At 35.7% G+C, this 15,169-nt stretch overlaps 1 protein-coding gene across 5 annotated transcripts in view; it reads left to right on the top strand.

The window, feature by feature from the left end:
• Positions 1-15,169, top strand: part of LOC136853464 (pecanex-like protein 1) — a 153,118-nt gene that overhangs the window by 50,463 nt on the left and 87,486 nt on the right. For all 5 annotated transcript variants that reach the window (XR_010857472.1, XM_067129056.1, XM_067129060.1 and 2 more), the window contains exons 9-11: positions 9,049-11,899; positions 12,125-12,313; positions 13,805-13,998. Coding sequence is in view for 4 of the 5 variants with exons in the window: in XM_067129056.1 (XP_066985157.1) it covers positions 9,049-11,899; positions 12,125-12,313; positions 13,805-13,998 (3,234 nt within the window). In the remaining variant the exon portion in view is untranslated. The remainder of the gene's footprint in view (positions 1-9,048; positions 11,900-12,124; positions 12,314-13,804; positions 13,999-15,169) is intronic.

The following is a 15,169-nucleotide window of genomic DNA, read 5'->3' as shown; positions in this document are numbered from 1 at the left end:
AAACATGAGACAGTTCCAAGGACAGAGCCATCCTCTGTGAAAACCTATTAGGTGGGGAATCCACTCATTTCTGTAAATTGCTAGATCCACACTCCCATCCATCACATTGCAAAGAAGTTGGGGGCTATCCTGATGGCATTCATTCCCTCCCACTACAGTAATATCACATCCTTTGCAGATTTCCTCCAACTTGTCCAGAGCAACAGCGCTGATGGTATCATACCTTCCATTGATGTCGAGTCCCACTCCACAAATGTTCCTGCCAACAGAACTAGAAAAGATGAATGATGACTAAACCACCCATCCAATCAATATCCAGGAGGAGACACTAAAGACCATACTTGGTATCTGCACTAAAAAACCCACTTCAGATGCTTGAAGGGCACAATGTCCATACAAAACAATATTTCAATGGGCTCACCCTTTTGTGGACTCCTTTCCATCATCTCCTGCCATCATGTCAACAATACCTTCATCAAAATTATTGATAGCAATGCACACCTACTTCTTAAGGATGCCTATGAAACTGTCTGGTCTAAGCATTACTACAGATGGGAATATCAATAACAACCAGCTTCCTTTCTTTGACATCTTCCTTAATTACTAGGAGGATAGCATTGAAACCTTAGTCTAAATTAAGGCTGCCAATGCAGAGCACTGTCTCCAAGAGTTATCAGGATGGTTATGGACAAATGATGTGGTAACCAGATATTAGGAATCAAGCAACAACTTTGTGAGAAGGTTAACCCTTTAGCATAAAAATCATATAACCACATGTTACCAAGAGGATGAATATGCTATAGAAGAAATGTAGGAAATGTTAATCTTACCTGTAGTATGATGGGTATAAATACCATCGTATACTATCAATAAAAAAAGAAGTTGCATCTCCTGTGCAATATAATTTTCTCAGAATGCACTTGGGATTTTATTTGTGCTAACATTGTTGTAAGGTAGTTAAAGATGTTACAATCATCACCTATTGCCAGATTATTCAGCAGGTGACATTGTCACTTATGACTAAGTTATGTATTTTGATTTTGGTTCGTGTTGAAGTTGTCACTTAAAAAAATTGATTTTATTTTGTTGTCTAATCCTCTTAGATGGTCTGCTATTTCGTTACATGACACTGATTTGTATTTGGGGTTATACAGCACTTCTATTTTTTTTTTTTTTTTCCATAAGATTTTCCATGTCAGCATAAACAGAAGTTTCATATTAATATTCATTCATTCACTTTACATTTACTAATAGCTCAGGAACAACATACTTCCCACCAGATTTTCATAATCATGGTACAAGATAAAAATCATGTCCATGTATTTGGTAACATTCCACTTATTTTTTATGCATTATGTTGCTGTTTAGCCAGGTTTCTGTTAGCAGTAGTTTATCAATTTGGTGTTTGGTATAATATGGTATTTGCCACAAATTCTTGTATTTCAATAGTTCATTTCCCACTGAGCCAGAATTTTAATTTGATTTTTATCTTGGTCAGGTTTAATGTTGTGACATGCTACTTCTTTGTACTTCTGGCATGATCTATCTCCTGTAATTTGTTTACCTTCAAGTAAATAGATTTTTTTGTGAATTAAAATCGTTTTGTCTGTGTTCTTTCTCAAACTATTGGCATTCAAGATCTTCTGTGCACATTTAACGTTCATGTCCAAATTTATGGCATTTAGAGTATTGATTTACATTGTACAGTATATATAAAGCACCTAGCAGTCAGAGGGTAAATATTGCTTGTCACCTACCTATCTGTGGTGAGAATTTTGTGATGTAAAGTTTCATCCTGTTGGTTTTAGATTTCTGCATTCCAACATATTTATAAAGTAATTTTTGTCTTTTTATAAAATAATTTTTGTCTTTCCCCAGATATTTTAGCCACGTTCTTGTCTTTTATGTATTCTGTGATATTCTCTTATTCATCCAGTTAGAAAATTTGATATCATGATCTTTGGTCTGATTTTTTATCCTTTTATGTTATACACGTGATAGGTAATGATGCAGTGCTATTAATATGTACAGTTATGGATTCAGTAACCTTAGTGGGGTTTCTGGGTGCAGTTTGGGTTGCTGCACTGTCACTGCAAGGTGGCATTGTGTACCAGTAGGTGTGAGGTTACATTTGGAAAGAAGTCTTGCATACTCCCCCATCCCATTTTTTATAAAGTTTTCCCACCACATTCAAAAATTAATTCAAGAGTTCATGCATTAGAAACTTGCTTGTTAGGAGAGGGGAATTATAATTGATAAGTGCATCTGCCCCTGTCAGGATTGAAACCTGTGTCTTATTTCAGCCAATGAAAATTATTCACATTTTACTTACACATGTGACTTTTCTATTCTCACAAGTGCTAAGCTACAAATATTGCTTAATACCCAGTTCATTGTACCTCAGGAATAACTTACTCTGAAGGGAAGTATAATTGATATGTGCATCTGCCATGGCTGGGATTCAAACCTAGGCCTTTGATTTAGATACAGTGATTGATGGTCAACTTGCTTATTCAACTCTCAAAAAAATATAAATTGATATTGACTCTGCTGCACATATTCCCATCCAATTAGGGTGTTGTTCTTATAATCCATATCAGCCCATGTCCACCATGATAGCTGATTGGTTAGTTTATAATACTTTTATAATTATGAAGTTTTGTCATTTATACATTTGATTTTTTACTCACAAATGTTAGTAGGAGACAGGGATTTATCCATGCCAGTGGCAGAATTTATAACGTAGTATTTTCTGTTGAATTCATATGTGTATTATTTTGCAAAATATCAAATATCCAATTAATTCTAATTCAGATATTATCCACTTAATTATAATTCAAGTATTATCCAGTTAATTCTAATTCAAGTATTATCCAATTAATTCTAATTCAAATATCCAATTATTTCTAATTCAAATATTATCCAATTAATTCTGATTCAAATATTATCCAATTAATTCTAATCTAGGAATACCTTACACCCAAGGGGAATTATAATTGATAAATGCATCTGCCACAGCCAGGAATTGAACACAGGCATTTGATTTAGATAGTGACAGTCAACTTTGACTATCAAGAGAGATAAGTTGATGCCAACTCTGCTGTACATACTAGTATATCTGTTAAATTTAGGTTACGTTTGTAGTTAATAATAAACTATCACCACCATGGTAATTGATTGGTAAGTTCTTAACTAGTGGCTAACTATGGAGTTTGGTCACTTTTACATGTGACTTATGATTATATGTTAGTTTTAGAAGTTAGTCATTATTATTTTATTTTTATTTTCTGCATTAGTGAAGTGGCATGGGCATTACGAAATGTATAAAAAGCACATGTTTAATTTTATAAGATGTTTTTATAGCAAAGCATTCTTTATGTTTAAAAGTATCTGTTCTTGTGACATCATAGGAAGTGACATCTTAGGACCAAAATGGCAGACAGGAATGTTGAATAGAGTGTAGTGCAATAGAGAGAGCTCTCTGAAAGCTTTGGGAGATGAAATGGAGAAGAGACTGTCCGAGATTTAGCTGGACACAGGGTGATTATAAAGGATGGAGAGGACAAGACGAAGATTGGCTTGTGGTGTGTGGAGAACTAGTGAAATATCTGGGGATAGAGATAAGAATGAGCTTAAAAGGAAAAGCTTTAGAAGTAACAGAAGGAATAGATAGAGATGAACTTAAGGATAAAGAGGGTTCAAAGATAATCGTGTCCAAACTAGATGAAGTGTATCTAAAAGATACATTAATGGGAAATTACAGTAAAATGAAACACTATATTAAAATATAAAGAGAATCTAGTGAAAGGATGAGACTTTATAATTAGGTATGAAAAGGCAGAGTGTAGTAGAGCGATAAGGAAAAGCATGCTTGAAGGGGAAGCAAAAGGTTTTCATGTACTAGAACAAGCGAATCTCACAGAAAATAAAAAAAAAAACAAATGGAATATAAAAGTGTCACAGATAAGGAAAAGAATATTTGAGGGATTAGGGAATAAAGAGGAGCGGGAATGGTTGGGACCAGAAGGTTATGCAAAATTTGGGAAAAGAAAGGAAAACCAAAGATATTGGGGAAAAGTGAATCGAGTTAGAGGTGGAAGAAATCCTATAAATAGAGAAGGGAAAGTAACACTGTGTGCAACATGCTAATTGGAATGGCTTTGGGCTAGAGATTGTCCTCAGAATTTTCAAAATAAGAAGAAATCAGAAACTGGACAAGAAGAAAAAGTTTATATAGGAGAAGTTAGTAAAATAGAGGAAGAATCTTAGGAAGAGGTTGATGCAATTTTAGACACAGGATGTAAGTCAACAGTTTGTGGGGAATTGTGAATAGCACACTTTGTCTTGGGTTTGAATCAGGAAGAGTTGAGGAGAATGAATGATACTAAGAAAGAGTCTAATAAAGTATTTAATTTTGGTGAGTCATCATACAAGTCGAAAGGAGTAATGGAAATACCAGTGATATTGAAAAAGAAAAAGTTTTATTTGACAGAAAGTTTGCAGGGTGATGTACCATGGTTAATAGGTAAGAAAACCATGAGTAAAATGGGTATGACTATAAATTTAAAAGATAATTATGTTAAAATAGAAGTATTAGGGGAAATGAAGGTAAAGTTAAGAGAAGACAAACAGGGCCACTTAAGAATACCAATTTTGAGGAGGAAGGTAGAAGAAGAATTGTTACTGGAGGGATGGAAGGGAAAGAGTCTAAGGGAAATTAAAGGTGCAATGATGAAGTTACATCTATAATTTGGTCACGGAAGTGGAGATAAAATATGGAATCTAACAGAAGAAGCACAGTGGAGTGATGGTTTGAGAGAGAAAGAAAAAGAGGAAATAAAAAAGTTACTAGCAGAATTAATTGCAATTTGTGAGGTATGTAAAAGATACAAAAGAAACCTAGGTAAACCGGTAGTGGGATTTTCTTTGGGGTAAAACATTTAATGAAGTTGTAGCAATGGATGTGGGAGAGATAGAAGAGAGAAAGTTCTTGGTAACGGTAGATATGGCAACGAGGTATTGTCAGGCTTTTTGGGTAAAAGACAAGGAACCAGAAACTATTATAAAGACACCTTTTGATGGGTGGTTTGCTATATTTGGAGCACCTTCTAAAATAATATCAGACAATGGGGGAGAATTTCAAAATGAAAAAGTAAGGAGGATGGCAGAAAGATGGAATATTAAAGTATTGGCCACAGCATCTGAATCTCCATGGAGCAATGGACTGTGTGAAAAGACAGTAGGCATAATCAAAGAAAGCTTAAGAAAGATGAGAGATGATGAGGAAGTGGATTGGTCCATAGCACTGAGATGGGTAGTGAGTGCTAGGAACTACTTAATAAATAATGGTAGTTTCTCCCCTAACCAGTTAGCATTTGGAAAAAGCCCTTCTTTGTCAAATTTAATGGGAGAAGAAAGTTCAAGTCCTGCAAGCAAAGAGAAAGGTATGGAAGAAAACATAGTAAGGGATACACTGAATGCAATGCATAAGGCCAGAGAAGTGTTTATCAAAAATAGGTCTTGTAATAAAATAAGAATTGCTTTAAAGAACATACATTTGAAGAAGCAGTAGTGGGAGATGAGGTATTCTATAAGAGAGAAAATGAAAATGAATGAAGAGGACCTGCTCAAGTAGTGGGAGTATCAGGTAAAACAGTAGTGGTTAAACATGGGGATTCTCTGAGAGAAGTAGCTAAAATACATGTTACTAGGATTCAAAGACTGTCGCCAGAAAAAGAAAAGATACTTAAAATAGACAAAACACACACTGTGAAGGATGAATGCCGTACATCAAAGGAGGGTAATGTAGATAGGCAGGAACGAAATGAGATGATAAAGGGCTGGAGAAGGAATGCAGATATAGAAGAGACTATAGAAAGAGATTTGGCAGAAGAAACACTGGAAGATGAAGGGGAAGGTGAGGTAATAGAAGAAGAAAGTGAGGTAACAGAATATGAGTTAATAGAAGAGATACCTAAATTCAAAAAGGGAAATAAAGTCAGAGCTATAAACAAAAATACAGGACAAGTAGAAGAGTGGAATACATTAAGTCTTGCAAGAAAAGGATCAAGCAAATCTTGGGCTGATTCGTACAATGTAGAAGACTCACAGTCAGGTGACAAGGGATGGGCTAACTTGAGAGATTACAGTACAGTCGTGTAGAAAAAACTGAAGGTGAAGAAGAGGTTTTGCTAGGATTTGAAAATAGAAGCGTAATTGAAACTAAAGAAAAAGAACTGCAAAGTTGGAGAGAAAACAAGGTATATGAGGAGGTAAATGATGTTGGACAAAAACCTATATCTACAAGATGGATAGTAACTGAAAAGGTAAAATGGGGAGGAAAGGATATATAAAGCAAGATTGGTAGGCAGAGGTTTTGAAGAAGAAATGGCCGAATGGGAAAAAGATGCTCCTACATGCAATGCCGAAATTTTAAAATTTTGTTTGACAGTAATAAAACTGAAAGATTGGAATTGATATACGTTAGAAGTAAAAACTCCGTATCTACAAGGTGATGAAATAAAACAAGAGATATATTTAAAACCATCTAGTGAAGATGGTTGGAGTCCATTATGGAAATTGAAGAAAACTGTTTATGGGCTCAAGGATGCAGCAAAGGCATGGTATTGTAAGGTGGTAAAAGTGGTGGAGGAGCTTAGAGGCGAGAGAAGTAGATTAGAACCTAATATATTATTCTTTTGGAGGAAAGCAATAAACTGAATGGTATTTTATGTACAGTATGCATATAGATGATTTTTGCTCTGGAGAAACTGAAGGATTTTTAAAGGAAACAATTGGGAAATTGAAAGGGAAATTGCAAGTAGGAGAACAAGAAAGTAAAAGTTTGAAGTATATAGGAGTAAAATAGAACATAAGGAAAATGGAATTTGTCTTAATCAGTGGCAGTATATAAATTCTATAAGAGAACCAGAAGCTAGAAGATTTATGGGTAATAGAGTATTAGGATGAAAGGAGTTAACAGAATATAGATCAGTGGTAGGACAGTTGAATTGGGTATCGCTACATACCATGCCAGAAATATCATACGATGTTAGTGAATTAAGTAAAGCTTTTAAAGAAGGAATGACTCAAGATATGGAAAAGCTGATTAAAATAGTGAGAAAAACTAAGAGCGTAATGGGAGAAGTGATAATAAGTGAGTTAGAAGAAGAAAAGATTTTTGGGAAGCTTATGCAAATGTTTCATTTGGGAATATTGAAGATGGTCATACACAGTTAGGTTATGTGATATCTTGGACAGATGGTAAGAGGAGAAGTCCCATATAGTGCAAATCCAGAAAATCCAGAAGAGTAGTAAAGTCCACCATTGAAGGAGAAGCTCTGAGTGTAGGGGAGGCCATAGAAGGATTGATATATTTCAAAACACATGTGGGAAGAGATAGTAGGAGGGAAAAAATTGGAAGCATTGGTCAAAACTGATAGTAAAACCCTAATGACTGTAATAATATCAAGTACCGGAGTAAGAAGTAAGAGATTAAAAATTGGTATTGCAGCAATAAGAGAAACAATAAAATCTGGAGAAATAAAGGAGGTGAGATGGATAAAAGGGAAGCATCAAATACTGTAGCTGATATATTGACTAAAGCTGGAGTTTCAGGGTAAAGTATTAGAATTTACATGGAGGGTAAAGAATTGGAGAATACTGGAGATTAGAGGGGATTAGGATAAGAAGAGGTTGGAGGGGAGCAAGAATGAGATAAAGGTGATTATACGTTAGTTTTAGAGGTAGCCATTATTATTTTATTTTTATTTTCTGCATTAGTGAAATGGCATGGATGTTACGAAATGTATGAAAAGCACATGTTTAATTTTATAAGATTTTCTATAGCAGAGCATTCTTTATGTTTAAAAGTGTCTGTTCTTGTTGTGACATCATAGGAAGTGACGTCATAAGACCAAAATGGCAGGCGGGAATGTTGAATAGAGTGTAGTGTGGCAGAGAGAGCTCTCTGATGATTAGGTTGTTAATTTTGGGTTGTAAGTCTGTTTTGTGGTTTTTTGTAGTCATAAGCTGGATTACATTATAAAAGAAGAACAATGTGAAAAAGTGAGTGGATGGCATAATTGTAGCATTTTTGGACGGGTTAGGCTAGAAAAATTATCAACTTATGCCTACAAATATTAAGCAACAAATAAATGCCTATAAATATTAAGCCACAAATAACACTTAACATCCAATTCAGTATACCTTGGGAATAACATAAACTCAAAGGAAATTATAATGGATAAGTTCATTTGCTCCAGCAAGGATACAAACTTAGGTCTTTTGTTTAAGTTTGTTGACAGATGGTCGACTTGACCAGTTGGTTACCAAGAGAGAGAGATATAATTTGATATCGTTGCTGTACATAACCATGTTGGATATTTATAGCTTGGGCAGGTATATACTTATGAATTATAATTCCCTTTGGGTTTGTTATTTTTTGAATGAATTGCATATTAAGCAATATTTCTGAGCATATAAAAAATAATATAAATGTGACAAAAATTCATAATTAACCAAGTGATACAAACTTATCAATTAACTATAATAATACAGATGGGTTGATGTCAGTTCTAAGTACAGAACCTGAATTTGAAGGAAAAACTCCAGCTCAGTTAATCTCAACTTAAATCTCTTTTGAGGACAGAATGGTAAGTTGACCATCTATCATTGTATCTAAACCAAAGACCAAGGCTCAGATCTTGGCCTGGGCAGATGCACTTATCAGTTATGATTCTTTTGGTTGTAAGTTATTTCAAAGGTATGGAAATTAAGTTGATACTTATGACATACCATTACAGCATACATATACACATATATAAGATATTGAAAATTGACTTTTTTTATGTATACACATATAAGACATTGTAAATTTATTTTTTATATTGTAATTAAGCATAATTTAGCACTGCATGTATTGGGTATTGTTACATGCATAGTTTAATATGAAACTTCTATAGTTACTGTAAATGTTTTCAAACAATTATTTTGTTGTATGAGAGAGTTTTCAGATTTTGAAAATATAGATCAATATTTCTCTTTCAGAGGACTTCTCCATATCCACCTATGTCAGTAGAGAGAGAGAGTGATGAAGAAATTGACCCAAATAAATTGACTGTTGAGAAGAGGCTGAATGGCGGAGGAACCTCACCATTTTCTGGTGAAACCTCATTGGGAGAAGGGGGACCACCTTTTGCATTGTCATCCTTGTCTTCCCTGGGCACTCACCTTGCATCTTCGCATGAGGATACTAGCGATGGTGCTGTGCACTGTTTTCAAGATGAAAAAGGAAATTGGTTTACTTATGCCTTTAATGACAAGGGTGTTAGCACAGCAACTAGTTTAGTTCCAGTTAGTGATCATAAAGCTCTTACAAAGCTTTTGCGACGTACTGGTAGTAATCTTCAAGGTCCTAGCCAGGGTGGTGGAAACTGTAATACTCCTGGTGGTCTTACTCGAGGTGATGTGTCTCTTAGTAGTTCCTCAATGTCTATATGCTCTGGTGGTACAGTTATTCTAGACAACCATATTGTCCCAGCTAATCTTCCTCCAGCCTGGCGGGATATTTGTAAAGCAACTCCTCCAGCCCTGTCATCACCAATATCTGATCCTGCCTGTAATTCAACAGTGGTTCCTGTAACTTCAACTGTTCGCTTAAGGGGATATTCTTTGCCGGTATCCACTGGTGTGACAAATATACGAGACCAAGAGAGAGGCAACCAAGAAGGGTCTAGTGATCCTGAGCCTATTCCCAGAGTGACTGTGGGGTCAATAGAAGGAGTGAGAAATACAGGCATTCCTTTACTAGCAACAGAAACACGTCACCTTCAGTTATTGAGCATAGGGACCATAGGGGCCACTCATAGTCCCTTTCAGCTACTCACAAATGCTTTGTTTGAGCGTCGACGCTCTAGCAACCGTCCTGGTACCGCTGCTGGTTCCGTCATCACCTCCGAGGCCTTTGAGAACGTTAGTTTGCCTCATGGACTTGATACAGATATCGATATGGGACTATCTGCCAACAAACTCAAATTTCCTGTTACATCTCCTCAAACATTGCAATATTATAAATTCAAACTGTGTGGAAACAAATCGGTGAAAGTGAAATTTGACAGACTTTTCCTCCTAGCACTTTTGGACAGAAACATTACATTTGTAGAAAATTTTATTTGTATATTTTTAGCAATTTTAGTGAGCATCCTAGGGTGTATTATACTTTATGAAGATTTCTATCAAGAATTAAATGTGTTGATATTTTGTATAGTAATGGCAAGCTGTCAGTATTCTTTATTTAAGAGTGTTCAACCAGATGCAGCATCTCCCACCCATGGATACAATCGTATTGTGCTGTATAGCAGACCAGTTTATTTTATCCTCTGCTGCAGTATTGTTCTTCTTATTCAGAGTTACCTACAAAGTGAAAATAAATGGCCCTCGTTTGTCATCTGTGGTATAGATTTCACAGATCGCGTAATGTTACGGCATTTGCGAGATTTCTTCTTGTTATTCATATTGTTCTTCCCTTTAATCTTTAGCTTGGGTCTTCTTCCCCAAGTCAACACCTTCCTCATGTACCTTCTAGAACAGACGGATATTCATGTTTTTGGTGGAAATGCTACCACAAGCCTTACTTCTGCACTGTACTGCATAGGACGCTCTGTGCTTACAGTGAGTTTTCTCTTTGGGTTTGCATATGGGGGTTTGTATGAAACTGCAGCCCAGACCCAGCATATTCTGTATTCTATATTTTGTGGTTTGATTGTTGCCTTCAGCTACCACCTGAGCCGCTCAGCATCAGATCCCACCACTCTTTGGCGTCTTATACAACAGCATATGTGGCCAGAGGAACTAAGGAGAGAACCAGGTACAAACAATCCACAACCTCCAAAGGAAGCAGATGAACTTACTGACCCCTTGCCAGAAAAATTACGAAACACAGTACATGCTAGGCTTGTTCATGATGCCATTGTCTGTACTGTTATGGCTGTGGTAGTTTTTGCTGTTCACTCAAGCACTGTGTTCACTGTTCTCTTGGATGGGGAAGATCCTGACCTTTTGAAATCTCTGTGGATATTTGCTACTTTATTTGGGTTTATAAATCACTATGTGGTGCCACAGTTGAGAAAACAGTTGCCTTGGCTATGTGTGGCTCATCCAGTATGTAGAACTCATGAATACAGCCAGTTTGAAGTGTATGATGCTGCCAAAATTATGTGGTTTGAAAAAGTTTATGTGTATATGTGTATATTAGAAAAAAATGTTGTATATCCTGTACTTTTTCTGTGTGCCTTAACCAAAGATGCGCCAAAATTGACAAAAAAGTTTGGCCTAAGTGCTGGAACGTTGATAACTGTTATTTGTGGCATCAAATGTTTGCGAAGTGTATACTCCCAGCCACAGTCTCAATACCTCATTCTGGCATTTGCCAAGCTTTTCTTTAGTTGGGATTTTAAAGATAAAACTGAAACGTTTTTGGTTGATTACTTTGTCATGGGAATAATTTTTTCACGTGTGTATGAGTTTTTATTAAAGTTACAGTTCATAGTGACCTATATAGCTCCGTGGCAGATCACCTGGGGATCTGCCTTTCATGCATTTGCCCAGCCATTTAGTGTCCCTCATTCAGCCATGTTATTTGTACAAGCTGCTGTTTCAGCAGTGCTCTCTACTCCTCTCAATCCAATACTAGGCTCAGCTATTTTCATCACCTCCTACATCCGCCCAATAAAGTTTTGGGAGCGTGACTACAACACTAAAAGAGTTGATCATTCCAACACAAGATTGTCATCACACTTGGAACGTAATCCAGGTTCTGATGACAACAACCTCAACTCGATATTTTATGAGCACTTGACTCGTAGTTTGCAGCATTCACTCTGTGGTGATTTACAAATGGGTTAGTCAATTTTTACTTTGGTATGAAATTGAGAAGGTAATTTGCATAATGTAAATATAGATTGTAAACTAATAGCAGTATTATAGATGTTTGAAGGAAATGAAGAGGTTATTTTTTATCATTGCTGTCAAGAGAACAAGTTATTAATATGGAGATAATCAAGTACAACAGAGCACTGTACAACCTTTATTCTAGATTGTTAATATCACCTTTCCTCTTTTTTAGGACGTTGGGGAGGAGCCAGCCAGGGTGACTGTTTTGTTTTAGCTTCTGATTACTTGAATTGTCTTGTTCATATTATTGAATTAGGCAATGGTCTTGTCACATTCCAAATGAGAGGGTTAGAATTTCGTGGAACCTATTGTCAGCAGCGAGAAGTTGAGGCCATATCTGAGGGTGTAGAAGAAGATGCTGGTTAGTATACTCTTGTTACTTTATTTAATAGTTGCTTATACTCATTACCATTATTACAGTATTTTTTTTTTAAATTTTGGGACTTGACATGTCAAGTAAGTTTTTGTTTTCAATATTTTAAAAGCTCATGATATTTTTCAAGAAACAAAGAGAATCATAGTTCATTGAAACAAAATAGTTCGTGAAGTTGGTAGTTTAATTGTATATGGGTTTTTTAAATTTCTTGGTTTTGGATTCATAAAAACCTGAAGTAGATTGCCATTTAGGTACTTTTTTGAGTGTCCTGCCTTCCATCCTTGATAATTTCTGCATTATATACTTTTAGGTTGTTTGTATATTACATATTGTAACCAGTAGTGCTAGTTTATCATATACTTTTAAATTATTTTAAATACCAGCAAATTGACAAAAAATGTATATATAAATAAAACATGGAAAGGGACAAAAAGAGGTAAAGCAGAATTATACAAAGTTTAAGGATGAGAGACAAGAAAAGAATATGTTTAGCACAAAATTGTACAAATATAGTGAACTGTCAGACCTGCTATGAATACATCCAGATGTGGACATTGGACTTGGTTGCCTTTCTGAGTACTCTACTTTACCACCACATATTCTTACAACAATTGTATTGTTATACATGAGAATCAGAGCAACAATGTAAAGATTGCTTTAAATGATGAGAGAATGTTTGAAGTTGAAATGATGCAGAAATGGAAGGTGCCTGAAATTATAAATTAGATTTCCTTGTCTCCCCACAAAAAAATTAAATCTGACTTTATGAAAATGTACTTGGGTGTACCTACAAGCGAGAGTAGTAGTAATCATCATTCTGCCTATTGCTAGGTGTACCCTCAAGCAAGAGTAGGAGTTATCATCATCATTGTTGTTACCTCTGAACATTATACATTATCATGGAAAACATTGGTGTGATTATGAAGCAATAAAAGCATATTCAAGTTTTTACTTAAATAACAGTAGGAATTGTTTCACCTTTGTTCGTTTTTTTTATTCTCATGTAAAACACTAGTGTGGTTGTTATGAAATCATGTACAGAATTGCAGTTTCCCTATATAGTAGTGGCAGTACTATGCTTATGAAGTATTGGAAACATTTCAAAACTCTCCTACTTCTAGTAGTTCAATAGTTGTAAAAGTATTTACATATTGCTGTTTCTGGCAACTTTTAATCAGCAATAGTAACATGTTATAAGACAGGAGTGTATTCTTTGTGAAATATGAAAAGCATTTTAAAAGTGTATTTCTGAATGAAATATAACTTATATTTATCCTTACATGAAGTGAAGCAAAAATATTTCAAAATAATAAAAAAAATTTTTAATGTTGTAGCATTGGTATGCATTTAGGATGTTTAGGAGGTATGTATAGCATTCAACAAACGCTGTGAAGTGTCTCTATTACTATGGCCTAAAGGTCATATATATACAGTTATAATCATGAGAAATCTTTGATCTATTATTTTTTCAAACAGGTTGCTGCTGTTGTGAACCAGGTCACTTACCCCATTTGTTGAGTGCCAATGCGGCTTTCAACCAGCGCTGGCTGGCTTGGGAGGTGACTGCTACTAAGTATGTTTTAGAGGGCTATTCCATATCTGACAATTCTGCTGCCTCAATGCTACAGATTTTTGAACTCCGCAAGATTCTCATTACCTACTATGTTAAGGTAAGCGTGTTTTCTCAATTTTTGTGTAATTTTGAAAATTTAGGCAGTGATTTATTACACACGATTCTCAAGGAGGTGAAATACAACTTTTGATATCTGAACTGCATTGTACCATAATAGATATAGTGATCAGTTAATGTCAAACTTTCCAAACTAGAGTAGAAAATGAGTGAAGATTTTGGATTGAATGCTCTTTCTGGATTTTAATTGGCTTTGAGGTTTTCTATAGACATGGGCTGGCACTTCTTGTCCGATCTTGACTTCTCATTTTACTGTAGTGCTAATCCCTTGTATTGCCCCAAGCAGAAACTGTAGTTTCATATAAATAACTTACCAAGTAATTACATAGCGGCTTTAGTTTAAAAAAAAAAATCGCGGTAGTGCTTCGATTGTTTAGTTAGTAGGTGACAGGCCCTGCCCACTGCCGGGAATACTGGAAACAACTTAGCAGATATCTTCATTGTGTTTCTGCCGGCTCTCGAGTAACATCAGGGGTTTCTGCAGCTTTTTTTACTGATTTTGGGTTGTATGGCTGGATTTCGGTGAAGTATTATCGCTCATTTGAGTAATCTTCAAACTTTATTAGCTTTCAAGATAATTTTTCCTAGTTCTTTGGTTATTATTGTGTCTGATTCAAGCTCACCTAGTTTCGATAATGTAGCAAAAGTTGCAAAGCAGTTTAATCTAATCTTCATATGATTCTCATACAATTTGCAGTAAATGCAGTGGGCAGAAATATAATAGGGAGAAAGTTTGTGCTAATTGTAATGATTAGCAAGAGTAGAAGGTACTTAATCTGAACTAGACAGTTAGAGAGGGATAGAAAGAGGAAAGCAGCCTCTAGAGCCAAGAAACAAGCTTCCCTTAGCCTAGAATTCCACCCTACCCTAGGTTAGAAGATAGCTCTGTTATTCCTTCTTCCCCTCTTCCTAATTTTTCTCCTGCTGCTAGCCATCCTACTTTTAATTCACCGTACCTGATGCTGTTGCCAGTCTAGAGTCTAGGTTTGTCAAGAAAATTAACCTATTAGTGGATTCAGTGGCAGTTTTAAGTGCATCACGGAAGGCGTTAATGGTGAATGCATTCAGACGGTGCCACTTCATGCAAGGTGACAAGTGACAGTGCAGTGGTACTGGAGGAGGTTGCTACGCATTCCCGCCAATTCTCCTAG

This window comes from Macrobrachium rosenbergii, chromosome 27 (assembly GCF_040412425.1).
Source record: "Macrobrachium rosenbergii isolate ZJJX-2024 chromosome 27, ASM4041242v1, whole genome shotgun sequence".
NCBI lineage: Eukaryota > Metazoa > Arthropoda > Malacostraca > Decapoda > Palaemonidae > Macrobrachium > Macrobrachium rosenbergii.
This window is presented reverse-complemented; position numbering and strand designations above follow the sequence as displayed.